Here is a 14836-nt window from a genome sequence, read left to right as displayed (position 1 = left end):
CTAAACAAAGGAGGCAATAAATATGGACGTTCTAAGTCGAGGAAGAAGTCCAAGGGACTGAAATATAAAGACGGATGTTGGCATTGCGGGAAGAAGGGACACATGAAATGTGATTACAGGGCGCTTAAGAAACGAGAAGAAACTTCTTAAGGCGGGAAGGATTCAGTGAATCTATCTGAGGAGAGTGACACAAAGGCATTGATCTTGTCTCTTGATGCAAGGAATGAGTCTTGGGTCATAGACTCAGGTGTTTCGTTTCATGTCACTTCATGTAAGGAAGTTCTGCGTGATTATGTATCAGGTGACTTTGGGAGAGTCTACCTAGGTGATGATGAGCCATACAGTATTGTTGGAAAGGGAGACATTCATATAAATCAGAAAGACAGAACGACTTTGAAATTGAAGGATGTCAGACATGTACTGAGTTTGAAACAGAATTTGATCTCAATGGGGCAGTTGGCCAATATTAGATATGTGACGATATTCACTAGTGATTCTTAGAAGATCACAAAAGGTGCTTTGGTGATATCTCAAGGCAAGAAGGAAGGTACTTTATACGTGACTTCAGGATCGTATAGTTCACTTGCAGTCGCATCAACTGGAGTGAATGGGCAGTTATAGCATCAGAGGTTAGGACATATGAGTGAGAAGGGGATGAAAGCTATTGTCAAAAGGGAAGCTACCAAGGCTGAAGTCTATTGACTTAGAATTCTGCGAGGACTGCGTGTATGTCAAGTAGAAGAGGGTTATTTCAAGCTTATACACACTGATGTGTGAGGACCGGCACAGGTATCATCTCTTGGTGGTTCACGTTATTTTATTTCATTTATTGATGATGCTAGAAGAAAACTGTAGGTTTATTTCTTAAAGCACAAATCTGATGTATTTGATGTATTTAAGAAGTGGAAAGTAATGGTAGAAAACGAGATAGGTAAAAAAGTAAAATGTCTCAGATCTGATAATAGGGGAGAGTACTGTGATAAGAAATTTAAGGAGTATTGTGCAGCAAATGAAATCAAACATCAAAAAATGATTCCAGGGACATCGCAATAGAACGGTGTGGCTGGGCGCATTAACAGGACCATCCTTGAGCGCGCCAGAAGCATGAGGTTACATGCAGGGTTGCCCAAGACGTTTTGGGTAGATGCTGTGAATACTGCCGCATTTCTCATCAATAGAAGTCTCTCAGCACCATTGGATGGTGGGCTACCAGAGAAACGTAGACTGGAAAAGAAGTGAACCTTGCACATCTCAGAGTGTTCAGTTGTACTTCATATGTTCACATTGATGCAGAGCACAGAACCAAGCTGGATGTGAAGTCCAGGAGGTGCACGTTTATAGGCTACGGGCAGCATGATTTTGGCTACAGGTTTTGGGATACAGAAAAAAAGAAAATCATCCGAAGTAAAGATGTAGTCTTCAATGAAAAAGTGATGGATAAGGACAGTTGCAGGAAAATAAGGCTGAAGAGAAAGAATTCATAGAGTTGGAAGAGTTACCAGACACGGGTGTTACAGCGCCATAGGATGATCATGCACAGGAGCATTATAAGACAGAGCTACAGACATCGATTATGAGGAGGTCTACTCGGGAGAGGAGACCCACGGTCCGATACTCACACTCCTTACATTATCTACTACTGACAGATAATGGTGAACTAGAGTGTTTTGAAGAGGCATTACAGTCAGATACACGGGTTAAGTGGGAGCGGGCCATGGATGATGAGATGGACTATCTTGAGTCTAATCTTACATGGGAGCTAGTCACACTACATAAGGGTAAGAAAACTCTTCATAACAAGTGGGTTTGCAGACTGAAGGAGGAGTATGATGGTTCGAAATGGTACAAGGATAGATTGGTTGTGAAAGGGTTCCAACAAAAGGCAAGTATCGACTTCACCGAAATATTTTCACCAGTGGTGAAAATGTCTACGATTCGTATGGTCTTGAGTATAGTAGATATAGAGGAGTTACATCTAGAGCAGCTAGATATTAAGATAGCCTTTCTTCATGGGGACCTTGAAGAAGAGATATACATACATCGGCCGATAGGATATGTGGCACCAGAAAAGGAGAACAAGGTGTGTAGACTGAAGAAGAGTCTATATGGCCTGAAGCAGGCCCAAGGCAGTGGTACAAGAAGTTCGACAGTTTCATATCGGAAAACGGTTACAGGAGATGTCATGCAGACAACTGTTGTTATTTAAAGAAGTTTGATACGTCAAACATCATCCTTCTTCTAAACGTTGATAATATGCTTGTGGTCGGATCAAGCATAAAAGACATCTTAGATCTCAAAAGACAACTGTCTAGAGAATTTGCCATGAAGGATTTAGGAGCTGCAAAATAAATCCTAGGCATGGGGATATAGCGTGACAGAGAAAACAAGAAACAAGTTTTTTCACAAGCAGAGTAAATAGTCAAGGTACTTGATCGATTAAATATAGGAGGTGCTAAGCTAGTTAGCACTCCATTAGCCAACCACTTCAAGCTTTCTAAGGAGTAAGGTGCAAAGACGCAGAAGGAACGAGATTACATAGCTAAAGTCCCATACGCATCAGCCATTGGGAGTCTCATGTATGCTATGATGAGCACAAGGCCAGACATTGCTCAAGCAGTGGGAGTTGTTAGCAGGTTCATGAACAACCCCGGGAAGGAATATTAGGAAGCTGTGAAATGAATCCTCAGATACCTGGTAGGTACTATGGATATAAGGTTGTGCTATGGTGGATCGAAAATCAAGCTACAAGACTACGTAGATTCCGATTTGGCAGGAGATATTGATAGCAGAAGAAGCACTAAAGGTTATATCTTTACTCTGGGTAGTGTTGCAGTCAGTTGGGTCTCTCGGTTACTGAAGATAATATCTATCAGTACGATATAAGCAGAATATGTTGCAACTACAGAAGCATGCAAGGAGATGGTGTGGATGCAAGGTTTCATGGAAGAGTTGGGTAAGAAGTAAGCAGATTGTAAGCTGTATAGTGACAGTTAGAGTGCAATACACTTGGCTAAGAATTCAGTCTTTCATTCAAGGACCAAGCATATTAACATCAGATATCACTTCATACATTTGTTACTGGAAGGTGGATCGATTGCTCTAGAGAAGATTCATACAAGTGAGAATCCTGCGGATATGCTGAGTAAGGCGGTTACACGGGAGAAGCTGAAGCTCTGTTTAGCTTTGATTGGTCTTCAGGCTTGAAGATAGGGAGGTGGTGCACTCCGGATGTAGAAGACGGAGGTTTATGGTGATGTGTCTTAAAGTGGGAGATTGTTGAGATGTGAAGCCATATCTGGACAGGATCGCTCGACCAGTCAAGTGCCCTGCTTGATCGGTCGAGTGGCCCACACGACCAGTCGAGGACTGGCTCGACTCAAAGTCCAGCGAGCATCAGGCTTTACGTTCTGAGGTGCTCGATCGGTCGATGCTCATGCTCGACCAGTCAAGGGTCCACTTGACCAGTCGAGGTTACGCAGATTTATTTCTGGATTTTGCACGGACCGCGGATTTTTGAGTCAGTTTTCGTAGATGTGCAAAAGGGAAGTTGCCTAAACTATAAATAGGGGTCCCTAAGGCTTTTCTAGGGTTATGAGAGTTATTCTAAAGTGTGAGCAAAGCGTTTTCTTTATACATCCAAGGGAAAAGGTTAGTATATTGCTTGTAATCTTGTTTTCTTCAAAGTGGAAGTTTGCACCCGTGGTTTTTTACCCTTGTTTGGGGTTTTTCCAAGTATATCTTGTCTTGTGGTTTGTTTGGTATGCTTTGATTCTACTTCTAGATTATATTTCTTTCTGTTTATCGTTTGTGAGTGAGACCAGAGATTAGATCTCGGTTCACTGCGTTGTTGGCATACTGCACAACACATGAGGGGTGTGGGACTGTATCTGTCGCCTGCCAATAGGAGCGCAAGCATAGAGAATAGCATCAAAACGACAAGAAGACTCCTTCAAGTTGGTATATGATGTCTTCTAGAAGGACAATAGCGCAACCCCATGGACGTTAGTCCTTAACATTGGAGTGAGGCATGCTATCCCTGCTACGAGTCATTTTCTCTAATTGGAAGAGCACAATCATGATGTCCAAAATACATTTCCACTTGGCTAGGTTTCAGAAAAAGAGCGCGGCAGAGCAACCTCATGATAATCAGACTTGGACTATCATGAAATACAGGGAATGGTTTAAACAGAGCACGAATCGTATGCTTAGCTCCTCGTATGCCGTGACTTTAAAGCTTTGGAGGCATTGGCACGAGCATGGTCCATGCATTTTAGAGCAGGTGAACTGTTCGCACTTGTGAATAAAAAAGGACGCCAGTTCTAATTTCACCGACAACACTTGGTCGTAAAAGAATGATTCTCTACCCAAGAATCTAAAGACCAACCTTGAAAATGACCCTTTAATGAGGTATTTAGAGCAGAATCCAACACTTCCTGTAACCAAAGCAACTGATCATCTGGTCCTGCATTCTGTTGAATTAATGCACTTGAAGAGAGATACATGTATTTGTTCCAATACATGTACCTTTTGGAATACATGTATTTGTTGCAATACGTGCATGTATTCATGCTTAGAATTTTGTGAAAAGGTTCATGTCTCTTTGTTGAAGAGTCACATTTCCTTTAGTTTTTTATGCATCTATTAAATAGCTTTTATTTGTTGAATGTATCCAAAAGCCTATAAATATGTGTATGGATTTCATTTTCAAGTATGAAGAAGCAATACAACAAAAATCAGTATTCTCCTATTCCCTACTAAGTTATTTTTTCCAAGTAAAAAGGCTACAATAGCCAACACATTCTTGTTCCCAAGAGGGGAAGTCAACGGAATTATTGTTGTTCGAGCAAAGGCGGGTGGCTAATAAACCTAGTGAGGCCTTGAATTCTTCAAGCATTTCTGCCTAGACTTGGAGAAGATTGACAAGAGGGTTCTCATGAGTTGCCTGTCATCATGGTAGCTTCTCGCGTATAAGATACAGAGCTAGTAGCTACTAGGGAGTATTAGGGGATGAAATGCCTTGAGAGGCAACTCTGGACGGACTTCTGTTGGCGAATGTTGGTTCACTGGACTCTGGAGTGGGAGCTCCCAGTAGAGTTGTCAAAGTAGGAGGGAGAGAAGCATTCCCTACTCCCTAGTCAGTAGTGCAGGAAAGTCGCCCTCAGTCAGAGCGAGTGGAGACGGAGTTGGATCACATTACCATAGTGGCAAAAGGAGAGGCGCTTCGTTCAGGTGGTTTATTCAAAGTATCTCGTAATCCGAAAGTGAAAGTCTCCTTTGTGTTTCTATCCAACGGTTATTAAAGAATTTACTCCGATTCATCTAATTACTCCTGGGGATTCGATTATGGCGAGCTGCATTCCTAGTGATCGGCCACTGTAGTAGTAGAAGTAGAGTAGTACTGGGGTGTTGGGAGTATGCGTAGCGCCCCGGCCATGCCAGTTGGTGCAAGCTTGCATGGGCCATTGGTGACGTAAAAATCACCCCAACGTAGGAGTTTTGATGAGTGCTTGCTCGATGCGCAGGTCGCCTGTCAGCTGTAGTCCATCTTGGTAGCAATGAACAGTGGTCATGTACCGCATGTTGGCCCTATGATGCATGGCCATCGTCCTCCAGGATCCATCAGTTTTCTCATGAGGTCACATATGCAATAGTCTACGGTAGGTTTTTTTTATTTTTTTTTCAACCGTCCTCCAAACAGCACAAGCTTTGAGCTATGATATTGTCCAGTTCCGTCCGCAAAGAATCTCCACTAAACCAATCAGTGGGACCATAAATGTTCAGTACCACAATGTTTTTACCATGCTAGATATCTTCAAGATGGGTCAAAATGGAGAAATCTCCGATCCATCTATCTAATTCTATGAATTTATATGGATCCCAGGTGGGGATAAAAGGAGTTATTATCTAGGTTATAGAGGCATTTTAATAAAATAATGCTATATAATGGAGGCATTTGACAAATTTTTCCTTGTACAAATGTCCAAAGGGTGGTTGGTAGGTTGTTTCCATGGAAATGTCCTAGTTACTCCCAAAAAAAACAAAAAGATTATTGCTTTCCACATTCAAACCATGAAAAACAAGTTTCCACTGGAAATCACTTCTTTGCAAATTGTTTGATAGGTTCCCAAACAAGAAAAGAGAATAATGCCAATCCATCAGTAGCTTTTACTAATGGAACACCAAACCATAATCTCTTAGCAAGGAAATTATACGTGGGGTTGCTACTAGGCTGGGCTGGCTGGCTAATCATGGACTGAGTCCAGCCCACTCCCAGCCAGGTTCGGACTAAGACCAGTAAAGGACTAATTTATGGACTAGTCCAGCCCACTCCAAGCCGGTACTTTCCATCTTATTCAACATTACTTTCCTTAGTACTTGACTGCTTGGACCAGCCTAGCCTGGATTCCATAGCTAAGAAGCAGAGCTAGGCTTCGACTCTGGCCCTCAGCTCATGTGCTGGACCTATGCATCTGGGCCAGATTCAGTTGTAACCCTATTTTTTCAAGTGTAACTGGTTGGCAGCAAACAGACTTTCTAGTAAATACAGATCATTTCAAATCATGACTCACAAAGTGCCTAGTAATATCCTGCATGCAAATTCTCCATGGAATAGAAAACTATGTGGGAGAGACCAGATATTTCTTGAATAAACCCATCATCATTAACAGTGATAAAATCTTTTATATATATATATATATATATATATATATATATATATATATATATATATATATATATATAGTGGTCCCAAGATCATCTCCTTTTAGAATTAAAAATTCGCGTACTTAAATGGTAGTGATTTTCATAGCATGCCGACAATATTATCACAATAGTCAGTGTTGCTCCCTACTTGGAAGTTATTTTTAACTCTTGTGTAGCATTTTATATAATTGTTGATTAGGGGTGCACATCAAACCGGTAGAATTGTGGAACTGGACTCGAACCGACCAAACGGTCCAATTTGGTCCAGTTCTAGAGTGCACCGGTTCCGGTTCCAAAAATCAAAGAACTGATTACATCAGTTTGGTTCTCGGTTTGGGGTATGTAGAACCGAACCGTGAACCAATCCGTAGAACCGAACCGTGGAACCGAACCAAGAACCCTTTGATTGTTTCCATATTTGACTCATGATTTATGGTTTACAATGCATCATTTGATTGTTTCCATAAATGTATTTTTGCACACCTTACACAATATCTAAACCATTCATCAAATGGATCACAACACGAATGGACATGGGCTAAATTATAAAATAAAATATGCAATTGGGCTGGATCATAAAAAGCCCAGAACCGTGGAACCGAACCGGTTTTAATGGTCCGGTTCTAGTTCGGTTCTAGGGTGCTAATGGTCCGGTTCCAGTTCCGAATATCCTAGAACCGTTAAGAACGGTTCGGTTCCGGTTTCACCCCAGAACCGGACCGAACCGACCCGTGTGCACCCCTATTGTTGATGATGTTTACATAGACATAACAAATAATACATGACACTATCCAAATTTTGCTCATACTTATAATTTTAAAAATAATAATAATTATATAAAAATAAAATCAGGTTGCTTTCAATCATTTTGCCGATAATCGATAATGGACACTGAGTTCAACATATTCATGAAGGAAGATATTTTAAATGGATCCTTTTGGACCCCATCAGAGGCATAGATGCCACTGCTCACGTCAACTCCATGGGATCTAAGAGTTGCAATGGCCTCACGAACATTTTCACAATTGATCCCTCCAGCTAAAAGCCATCCGTGCTTGCTTTTTATTGATGGTAATTTAAACTTCTCCCAATTGAATCCCTTACCGCTGCAACCAAATAAAATGGTGTTCAAAGTAAACAAATGTATGAATATTTGCATGCACGTATGAGGAAAAGAAATCTTTTAAAAGAACCTCAAAACCAGACTGATTTTTATTCATTAGAAACAGTAAACAAATACCAAATCGCATTCATATTAAACAAAACATTAGCCACTTCTCATGGAAAACATTTACAATTCTATTCTGCAAAAGCAATATATCGGTTAAAGAAATAGAAATAGAAATAGGAAATGGGAAATGAGCTTCGTAATCAGACTTGCAACTGGGACATTTAAGGCCAGGTTGACGCCTTTATAGGTCCAACTGATGAGATAAGGACCCAGCTAATGCAGAGGCATTTTCACACCGGGCTCGAGTAGGGTAGCCTGTGGGATGTTGGGACACACTCGGGGTAGGCGGCCCGTGTAAGGCGGGTGGCCCATGTGAGGAGGGCCCCACCCGTGTGAGGTGGGTGGCTTGTGTGAGCTGGTACCCATGTGATTTGGGACCCACGATGGGGGTTCGACCGAGGTCCTAACCCATGAGATGTGGGGCCTGAGCTATGAGATAAAGAGATTGATTCGCCATGCTCTAACAATTCGAGTTTTAGAGCAAGTGGTTAATTGTCCTGCATCAAATTGGTATCAAAGTGGGAGGTCTCGTGTTCAAGACTTCTCACCGGGGGTGACTAATGCAGGGGCATTTTCACTTCGGGCTCGAGTGGGATAGCCTATGGGATGCGGGGAGTGTCAGCCCAAAGTAAAGCTGGACTCTGGCTGGACGCCTGTCATACCAATTGGGCAAGAATGTGTACAAGTTAAATATGCAACACAATTCGGAAGGCAAATAATAGCTTGTGAATGGAAGAAATGCAGGAAAGTATAGCCCTGGACCCATTCCCATGAACCTGCATAACTGCAATTTGTCACAATTACAAGGGCATTATGCTGCTTGATTTTTAAGGTTAGATGAGCCCTACTACAGCTACTCATGAGAGTAGGAACAGAAATCCCACTATCCAGGCATGTGCAGAACTATAATGTGTGCCGATACCTAGACCCTTGACGTATGTGCCATGGCCCAGAAATCAGGCTTGTCCGCTCATTAGTCAGGCAACATGTGGACCACCAGTCAATTTCCTTAACTATCCACTTTTTATACACCTGTGGCCCAACTGATATTGGACCAGCTTGATCAAGGTATTCCATAATGGTAACGGTGGCCATGACGGCAACGGTGGCCATAACGGCCACCACAGTAACCTTTACGATAGCCGTTAGGGTCTCTCCAATTTTTTTTTGAAAGAAGAAAACCAAAAAAAAACCTGTATTTGCCCCGTAACATTGAAAAAGGAAAAAATAAATAAAAAATAAAACCTGTACTTGCCCTATAACAGACCATTATGGGGCTGTTACGGCCTTTTTAGATGGCATAACGGGCCATTAACGGCAGTTACAGGTCATTTTTTCCATGACAGTTGTTACAGCCGTTACCACCCTATAACTTGTAATGGTTGCCACCGTTACCTTTACGTAACGGCCTTTACGGCACACCATGGGCTTGATTACCCATCATGGTAAATACATGGTGGGGCCCATGACCACCAGATGAACAACCTGGATCTTGCACACAAGTAGCGGGTAGCAATGGCATTTCTCAGGTTAAAGAGTGAAATTTACCTGCACAAGCTCAAGATTTGAGGCATCAGAAGCTCTTCATATTGTGTCTGTGCCATCATCCACAAACACCCCAACGGGTTCCGCACCATACTCTCTTGCAACTTTTGAGATTTCTTTAGCCACCGAAAGAGAGAACGTTTTGATTTGGGCCAAATGATCATATCGATGAGACTAGCACCAGCCTCTGCAGCCATTGCAGCATCTTTAGCCGATGTAATACCACACATTTTCACCAAAGGGTGACTCCTTTTGATGTCCTCTTGAGCAGGGGAAGATGTGGTAGGTTGGGAAACCATACTGTTTGTCAGTGTATTAAGATAGAGCCTATTTTTCTTCGAGTGCAACTATCCTGTCTGGAAACCTAAAAGTGATGCTCTACCATTCATTATGCAGCTAATGATGATAAATGACATTGGTGACTTCCAACAACTAAAATGCACAACAGATGCAAAACGGCTAACGCCATTGAAAAAGTGTAACTTCAAAGAGAGCACCCCTCTCCAAACACAGCACTTGTTAACCTGGCAAGTTGGCGGAGCATCTGAATAATGCATACCATGAAGATGACCATATCCAAAAATCAGGGTGGTCCAACTAAACTGTATACAAAAATCAGGGTGGTATGGTTGGACAAAACTGTATCAAAAAATTAGGATTCTCAACATGGTGGAACAGTAGTAGAAAGCTAATGTTGCTGGTTGGGCAGGTTTCAGATTAAGCAAAAAGTTGTGATTATTAAAGTTGTTAGAGATGATTAATATGGGTTGTATAAACAAACGGCCCACCTAATCCTCCAGCTCTATCCTTTAGTTCCTCTCCTTATGCATATTTTATATTCTCAGGAGCTTATATTGAAAATTGCATAAAGGGGTATTTTCAGTATTTGGTTTCATAACTTAAGTGGATAAATGCAAGAGACGGGAACATCCAACCCTACCCTCTCTTTTTCTTTTTCCCATTCTTTTCTCTACTCCCTCTCTTCTCTTGCTTTTTCTCTCTTTTCATACAAACTTACATGGTATCAAAGAGATAAAATTAAGCTCCTTTTTTTTTTTTTTACTTTCTTCCCTCTTAATTATATTTCTCTTCCCTTTCGTTTTCTCTTTCTAATGCTCTCTTGGGCTGAGCATCCCCTGAGGAACCTATGATTTCTTTTCTTTGCCATTTTGGCCTCTTGTAGGTGATTGCTACACATTTCAGTCTATTATCATTTTGGAAGTGTATGGCTGATTAGTGCTTCAAAAGTCAAGTGTGTACCATGCTAGAGTGTGCGGCTGGAGTTGTCATCCCTTTGGGAGCAGTGTGAGCGGTACTTGTTCTTGTCTTCTTATCGTATCTGGTTCTAATGAAGATGAAGCATGAAAAGCATAGACCTGGTTATGTGTATCCATCTGACTTTTTAGGGGCACAAATTACCTCTACTAACTTAAATGGAGCAAATTATCTCCATTGGTCCAAAACCATACAAGTTTCCTTGACAGCCAACAGAAAGCTAACATATTTGACCATGGAGAAACCAGATGAAAGTGATAGTGAGTATGATAAATGGATTCAGGAAAATGCTTAGATTATGACATGGTTATGAAACAGTATGGAAGCATCTGTGACTAAGAATGCGACTTTTTTTTATACAGCAAAAGAAGTCTGGGATATTCTATAGGAGATGTATTTGTCAACGAAACATCTCTCATACCAATCAGTTGTTTGCAGAAATCTTCACATTCCAATGGGGGAAGGTGAATATTTCTCAAAACTCAAAGGAATGTGGTAAGAGTTGAATGTGTATCAGCCGCTTACTAACAGTCTAGAGAAACAATGACAACAATGTGAAGAGTTTTGCGTGGTCAAGTTCCAGTCTGGTTTGAAACCAAAATATGAGCTAGTGTGGATGCAAATCTTGAGTGATAAAGATGTTTCATCATTAAATGAAGTCTATACCCGTCTTCAGTGTGTATCTGTTAGTTCTAGTGTCAGCCTAGTGGGACCAATGATAGATTGAAGGGGAGGAGGTCATGGAGGATAAGGCAATCAAAGTGGTCGAGATGGTTGTAATGATTCTGACAGAGGACATGGACCTTGGAAGTGTACTCATTGCTGGTTAACTAATCACATAGTAGAGATATGCTGGGATATCCATGGGAAACCAACCTGCGCTAATTAGGCCTCTTATTCTGAAGACAGCAGCAGATCTCATCCAACTAGTTCCATCACTGCATCTAAGTCATTTATTGCCTCCGGAGATGTGGTCACTGTTACTAAGGTTGAGTACGCCAAGTCGCCAAGTTATTGAAGACAACCTACTTCTGTATCTTCTTTCCCTATGGCTACATTTGTAAACTCAGTATAACTAGTTTAGCTTGTCTCTGGCTCCATGGGTCATTGATTCTGAAGCGTCTATTCATATAAAAAGCATGTCTAGTGTCTTTTCCTTCGTTAATTCACCTTGTCATGGTCATCTCTTACTTTGGCAAATGGAACCTTATCCAAAATATGTGGAGTGGGTAAGGTTGAGGCTCGTCCATCACTTTCATTGTCTTTTGTTCTTTATGTCCCTAAATTCCATTTTAGTCTTATGTCAGTGATTAAACTCACTAAATCTCTTTAGTGTTCTGTAACCTTTACCTTGCAGACTACGTTTCCTAGGATCTAAAGACGAAGAATAGGATTTTTGGAGAGCACGAACATAGGTAGTCTATATTGTCTTCATTGGAAGTCAACTGAAGCAACAATGCAGACAAGTATCTCTCATCACCAATGGCACTTTCGTCTTGGTCATCCATCTTCGAATGGTCTCAAGAGCACTGTTTTGTTATTGTCCAATGTATCAAAATTAGAATGCAAGGTGTGCCAGTTGAGAAAACATCATAGGGTGTCTCTTTTCCTCCACGTGTAGAAAAGTAAAGTCCCATTTGTTTTATAATACATTCAAATATTTGGGGTTCTTTCAAGTCTCTAGCATGTTAGGGTATAAGTACTTTGTTACTTTTGTTGATGATTTCTCACGACTGACTTGGCTTTATTTAATTAAAGATCAATCTCAGTTATTTTCTATTTTGAAAATGTTTTACATGGTAGCATACAATCAATTCAAAGAAGTTACTTGTGCGTTATTAAGTTATATGAATGTTCCAGAAGTCTTTTGGAGTGATGTCATTCTGACGGCAAGCTACTTAATTAATCAAATGCCTTTCATGCTTGCAAGCGAGACACCTCATTCTATTTTGTTTCTTGAGACTGTTATTTTCTCTTCCCCCTAGTTTTTTTGGTGTGTGTGCTTTGTCCATAGGTTTGAGTCGGATATTGATAATTAGATCCTCGAGAAATAAAATGAATGTTTCTTTGATATTCAAGAACATAGAGAGTCTCCAAGTGTTACAATGCCAATGTTCATAAAAAATCAAGTGTACCAATGTTCCTTCTTTGAAATGAGACCTTTCTTTTCAAATATAAGGTAAAGCTCTTACAATAGAAGATCCTTAGTCCTCTTCTACGATGCCAGTGCCTCTCCTTGCAAAAGTCCATTCTATCCAGACACTTTCTTCCATGGGTCAGTCTTAGTCTTTTCCTGCAACTGAACCTATTCTCAAGGTTTGCTCACAACGAAAGAAGAGAGATAGTGAAGTTGTTTATGACTTGCCATCCACCACATTCTTCCAAGCCTTTCAATCCTATACCTTGTGATTTTTTATGCGGGGGCATCTTGGTGTGATTCCAAGGATGCACCGTATCTCCACGCTGGGATGGGGTGGCCCACGAGGTGGGGTCTGTGAGATGCAGAATGGCTACAAGGTGAGGCCTGCTATGGGACCGTGATTCGGGGACCCGTGCGAAGTGGGGGTTGCCCACGGGGAGGTATCTCCTGGGTTTGCTTGGGAGGGCTTGCATATAGGGTTAAATCGGCCCTTCCCTATCAACTCTAGAGCTTTTGGTGCATTGATTGATTGTCTACTATCAAAATGGTATCAGAGTAGGAGCCCAAGGATCGAGTCCCCTCACCAGCGTGGATGGATGATGCGAGGGCATCTTGGTGTGATTCCAAGGATGCATCGTATCTCTACGCCAGGGTGGGGTGGCCCACGAGGTGGGGTCTATGGATGCAAAATGGCTACGAGGTAGGGCCAATTGTGGGATTGTGCGACTTGGAGACCCGTGCAAAGCGGGGGGTTTCTTATGGGGAGATCTCGCTTGGGTTTGCCTGGGAGAGCCTGCATATAGGGATAAACTGGTCCTTCTCCATCAACTTTAGAACTTTTGGTGCACTAATCGGTTATCCACTATCAAAATGGTATCAAAGCGGAAACCCAGTGTTCAACTCTCCTCATCGGCGTGGGTAGATGATGCGAGGGCATCTTGGTGTGATTCCAAGGATGCTCCATATCTCCACGATGGGATGAGGTGGCCATGAGGTGGGGTTTGTGAGATACAAAATGGTCATGAGGTAGGGCCCACTGTAGGACCGTGAGATTCGGGGAACCATGCGAAGCGGGGGTTGCCCATGGGGAGGTCTCGCCTGGGTTTGCCCGAGAGAGCCTGTATATAGGGATAAATTCATCCTTCCCCATCAGTTCTAGAGCTTTTGGTGCACTGGTCGGTTGTTCGCTATCACATATTTGTCTCTTTTCATTATTTGTTTCCCATATTTCACAAATTTACACTCTTTCCTCACATTTTGAACCTTGTCTCATGAGGGGTGGAGGCAAGCTCTAGAAGAAGAGATGGTTGCTCTTCATCGTACTAGTACTTAGAAGTTGACCCTTCTTCTAGCTAGCAAGCATGATATTAGATACAAGTGGTGTATACCATTAAGTTTCAACTAGATAGAACAATCAAAAGATTGAAAACTTGATTAGTTGCCAAGGGATAAACTCGGGCTCTCAAAGATGATTACACTGAGTCATTCTCTCCAATTACAAAGCTCAATTATATTTTTGTTACTCTGTAAGTTATATCGTTAACCATTTTTTTGAAGGATAGTCAATTTTATTGCAAAGCTTCTTAACCATATAAAGACAGCAAAAAAAATACACAAACTACAACAAAAAATATTACAATCCAAACAAGGATGACATCATAGATATATTGGTATTTTTAACCTAAAAACCAAATCTATGACGTTCATCTTGGATTCCATGCCACTTCCTCCCACGGACCTTTCTTGCTAAAGAAACATCACCTGCTACGCTCCCCCAAAATGTTCCATAACACTACTAGCATGAACAATCTCTAGCCCACCAAACTTTCTTTTGCAAGTGTGACATCATGCCATAGCTAAAGCGGGTCATCCACTGCCTGCAGCATGACCCAATCAACACGAAAGGGTAATAAGATAGACGTCCATACCCAACACGCAAAAGG

The 14836-nt window shown here is 41.6% G+C and overlaps 1 protein-coding gene across 1 annotated transcript in view; it reads right to left on the bottom strand.

Moving 5' to 3' along the window:
• Positions 1-7445: 7445 nt before the first annotated feature.
• LOC131253313 (N-(5'-phosphoribosyl)anthranilate isomerase 1, chloroplastic-like) overlaps positions 7446-14836 on the bottom strand; it is a 56098-nt gene continuing 48707 nt past the window's right edge. The window contains exons 2-3 of the mRNA XM_058254272.1: positions 9482-9842; positions 7446-7808 (exon numbers count right to left, since the gene is read on the bottom strand). Coding sequence (XP_058110255.1) covers positions 7562-7808; positions 9482-9777 — 543 coding nt within the window. The 5' untranslated portion in view covers positions 9778-9842 and the 3' untranslated portion in view covers positions 7446-7561. The remainder of the gene's footprint in view (positions 7809-9481; positions 9843-14836) is intronic.

The sequence above is a fragment of the Magnolia sinica genome, chromosome 8 (assembly GCF_029962835.1).
Source record: "Magnolia sinica isolate HGM2019 chromosome 8, MsV1, whole genome shotgun sequence".
NCBI classification, from domain to species: Eukaryota; Viridiplantae; Streptophyta; class Magnoliopsida; order Magnoliales; family Magnoliaceae; genus Magnolia; species Magnolia sinica.
This window is presented reverse-complemented; position numbering and strand designations above follow the sequence as displayed.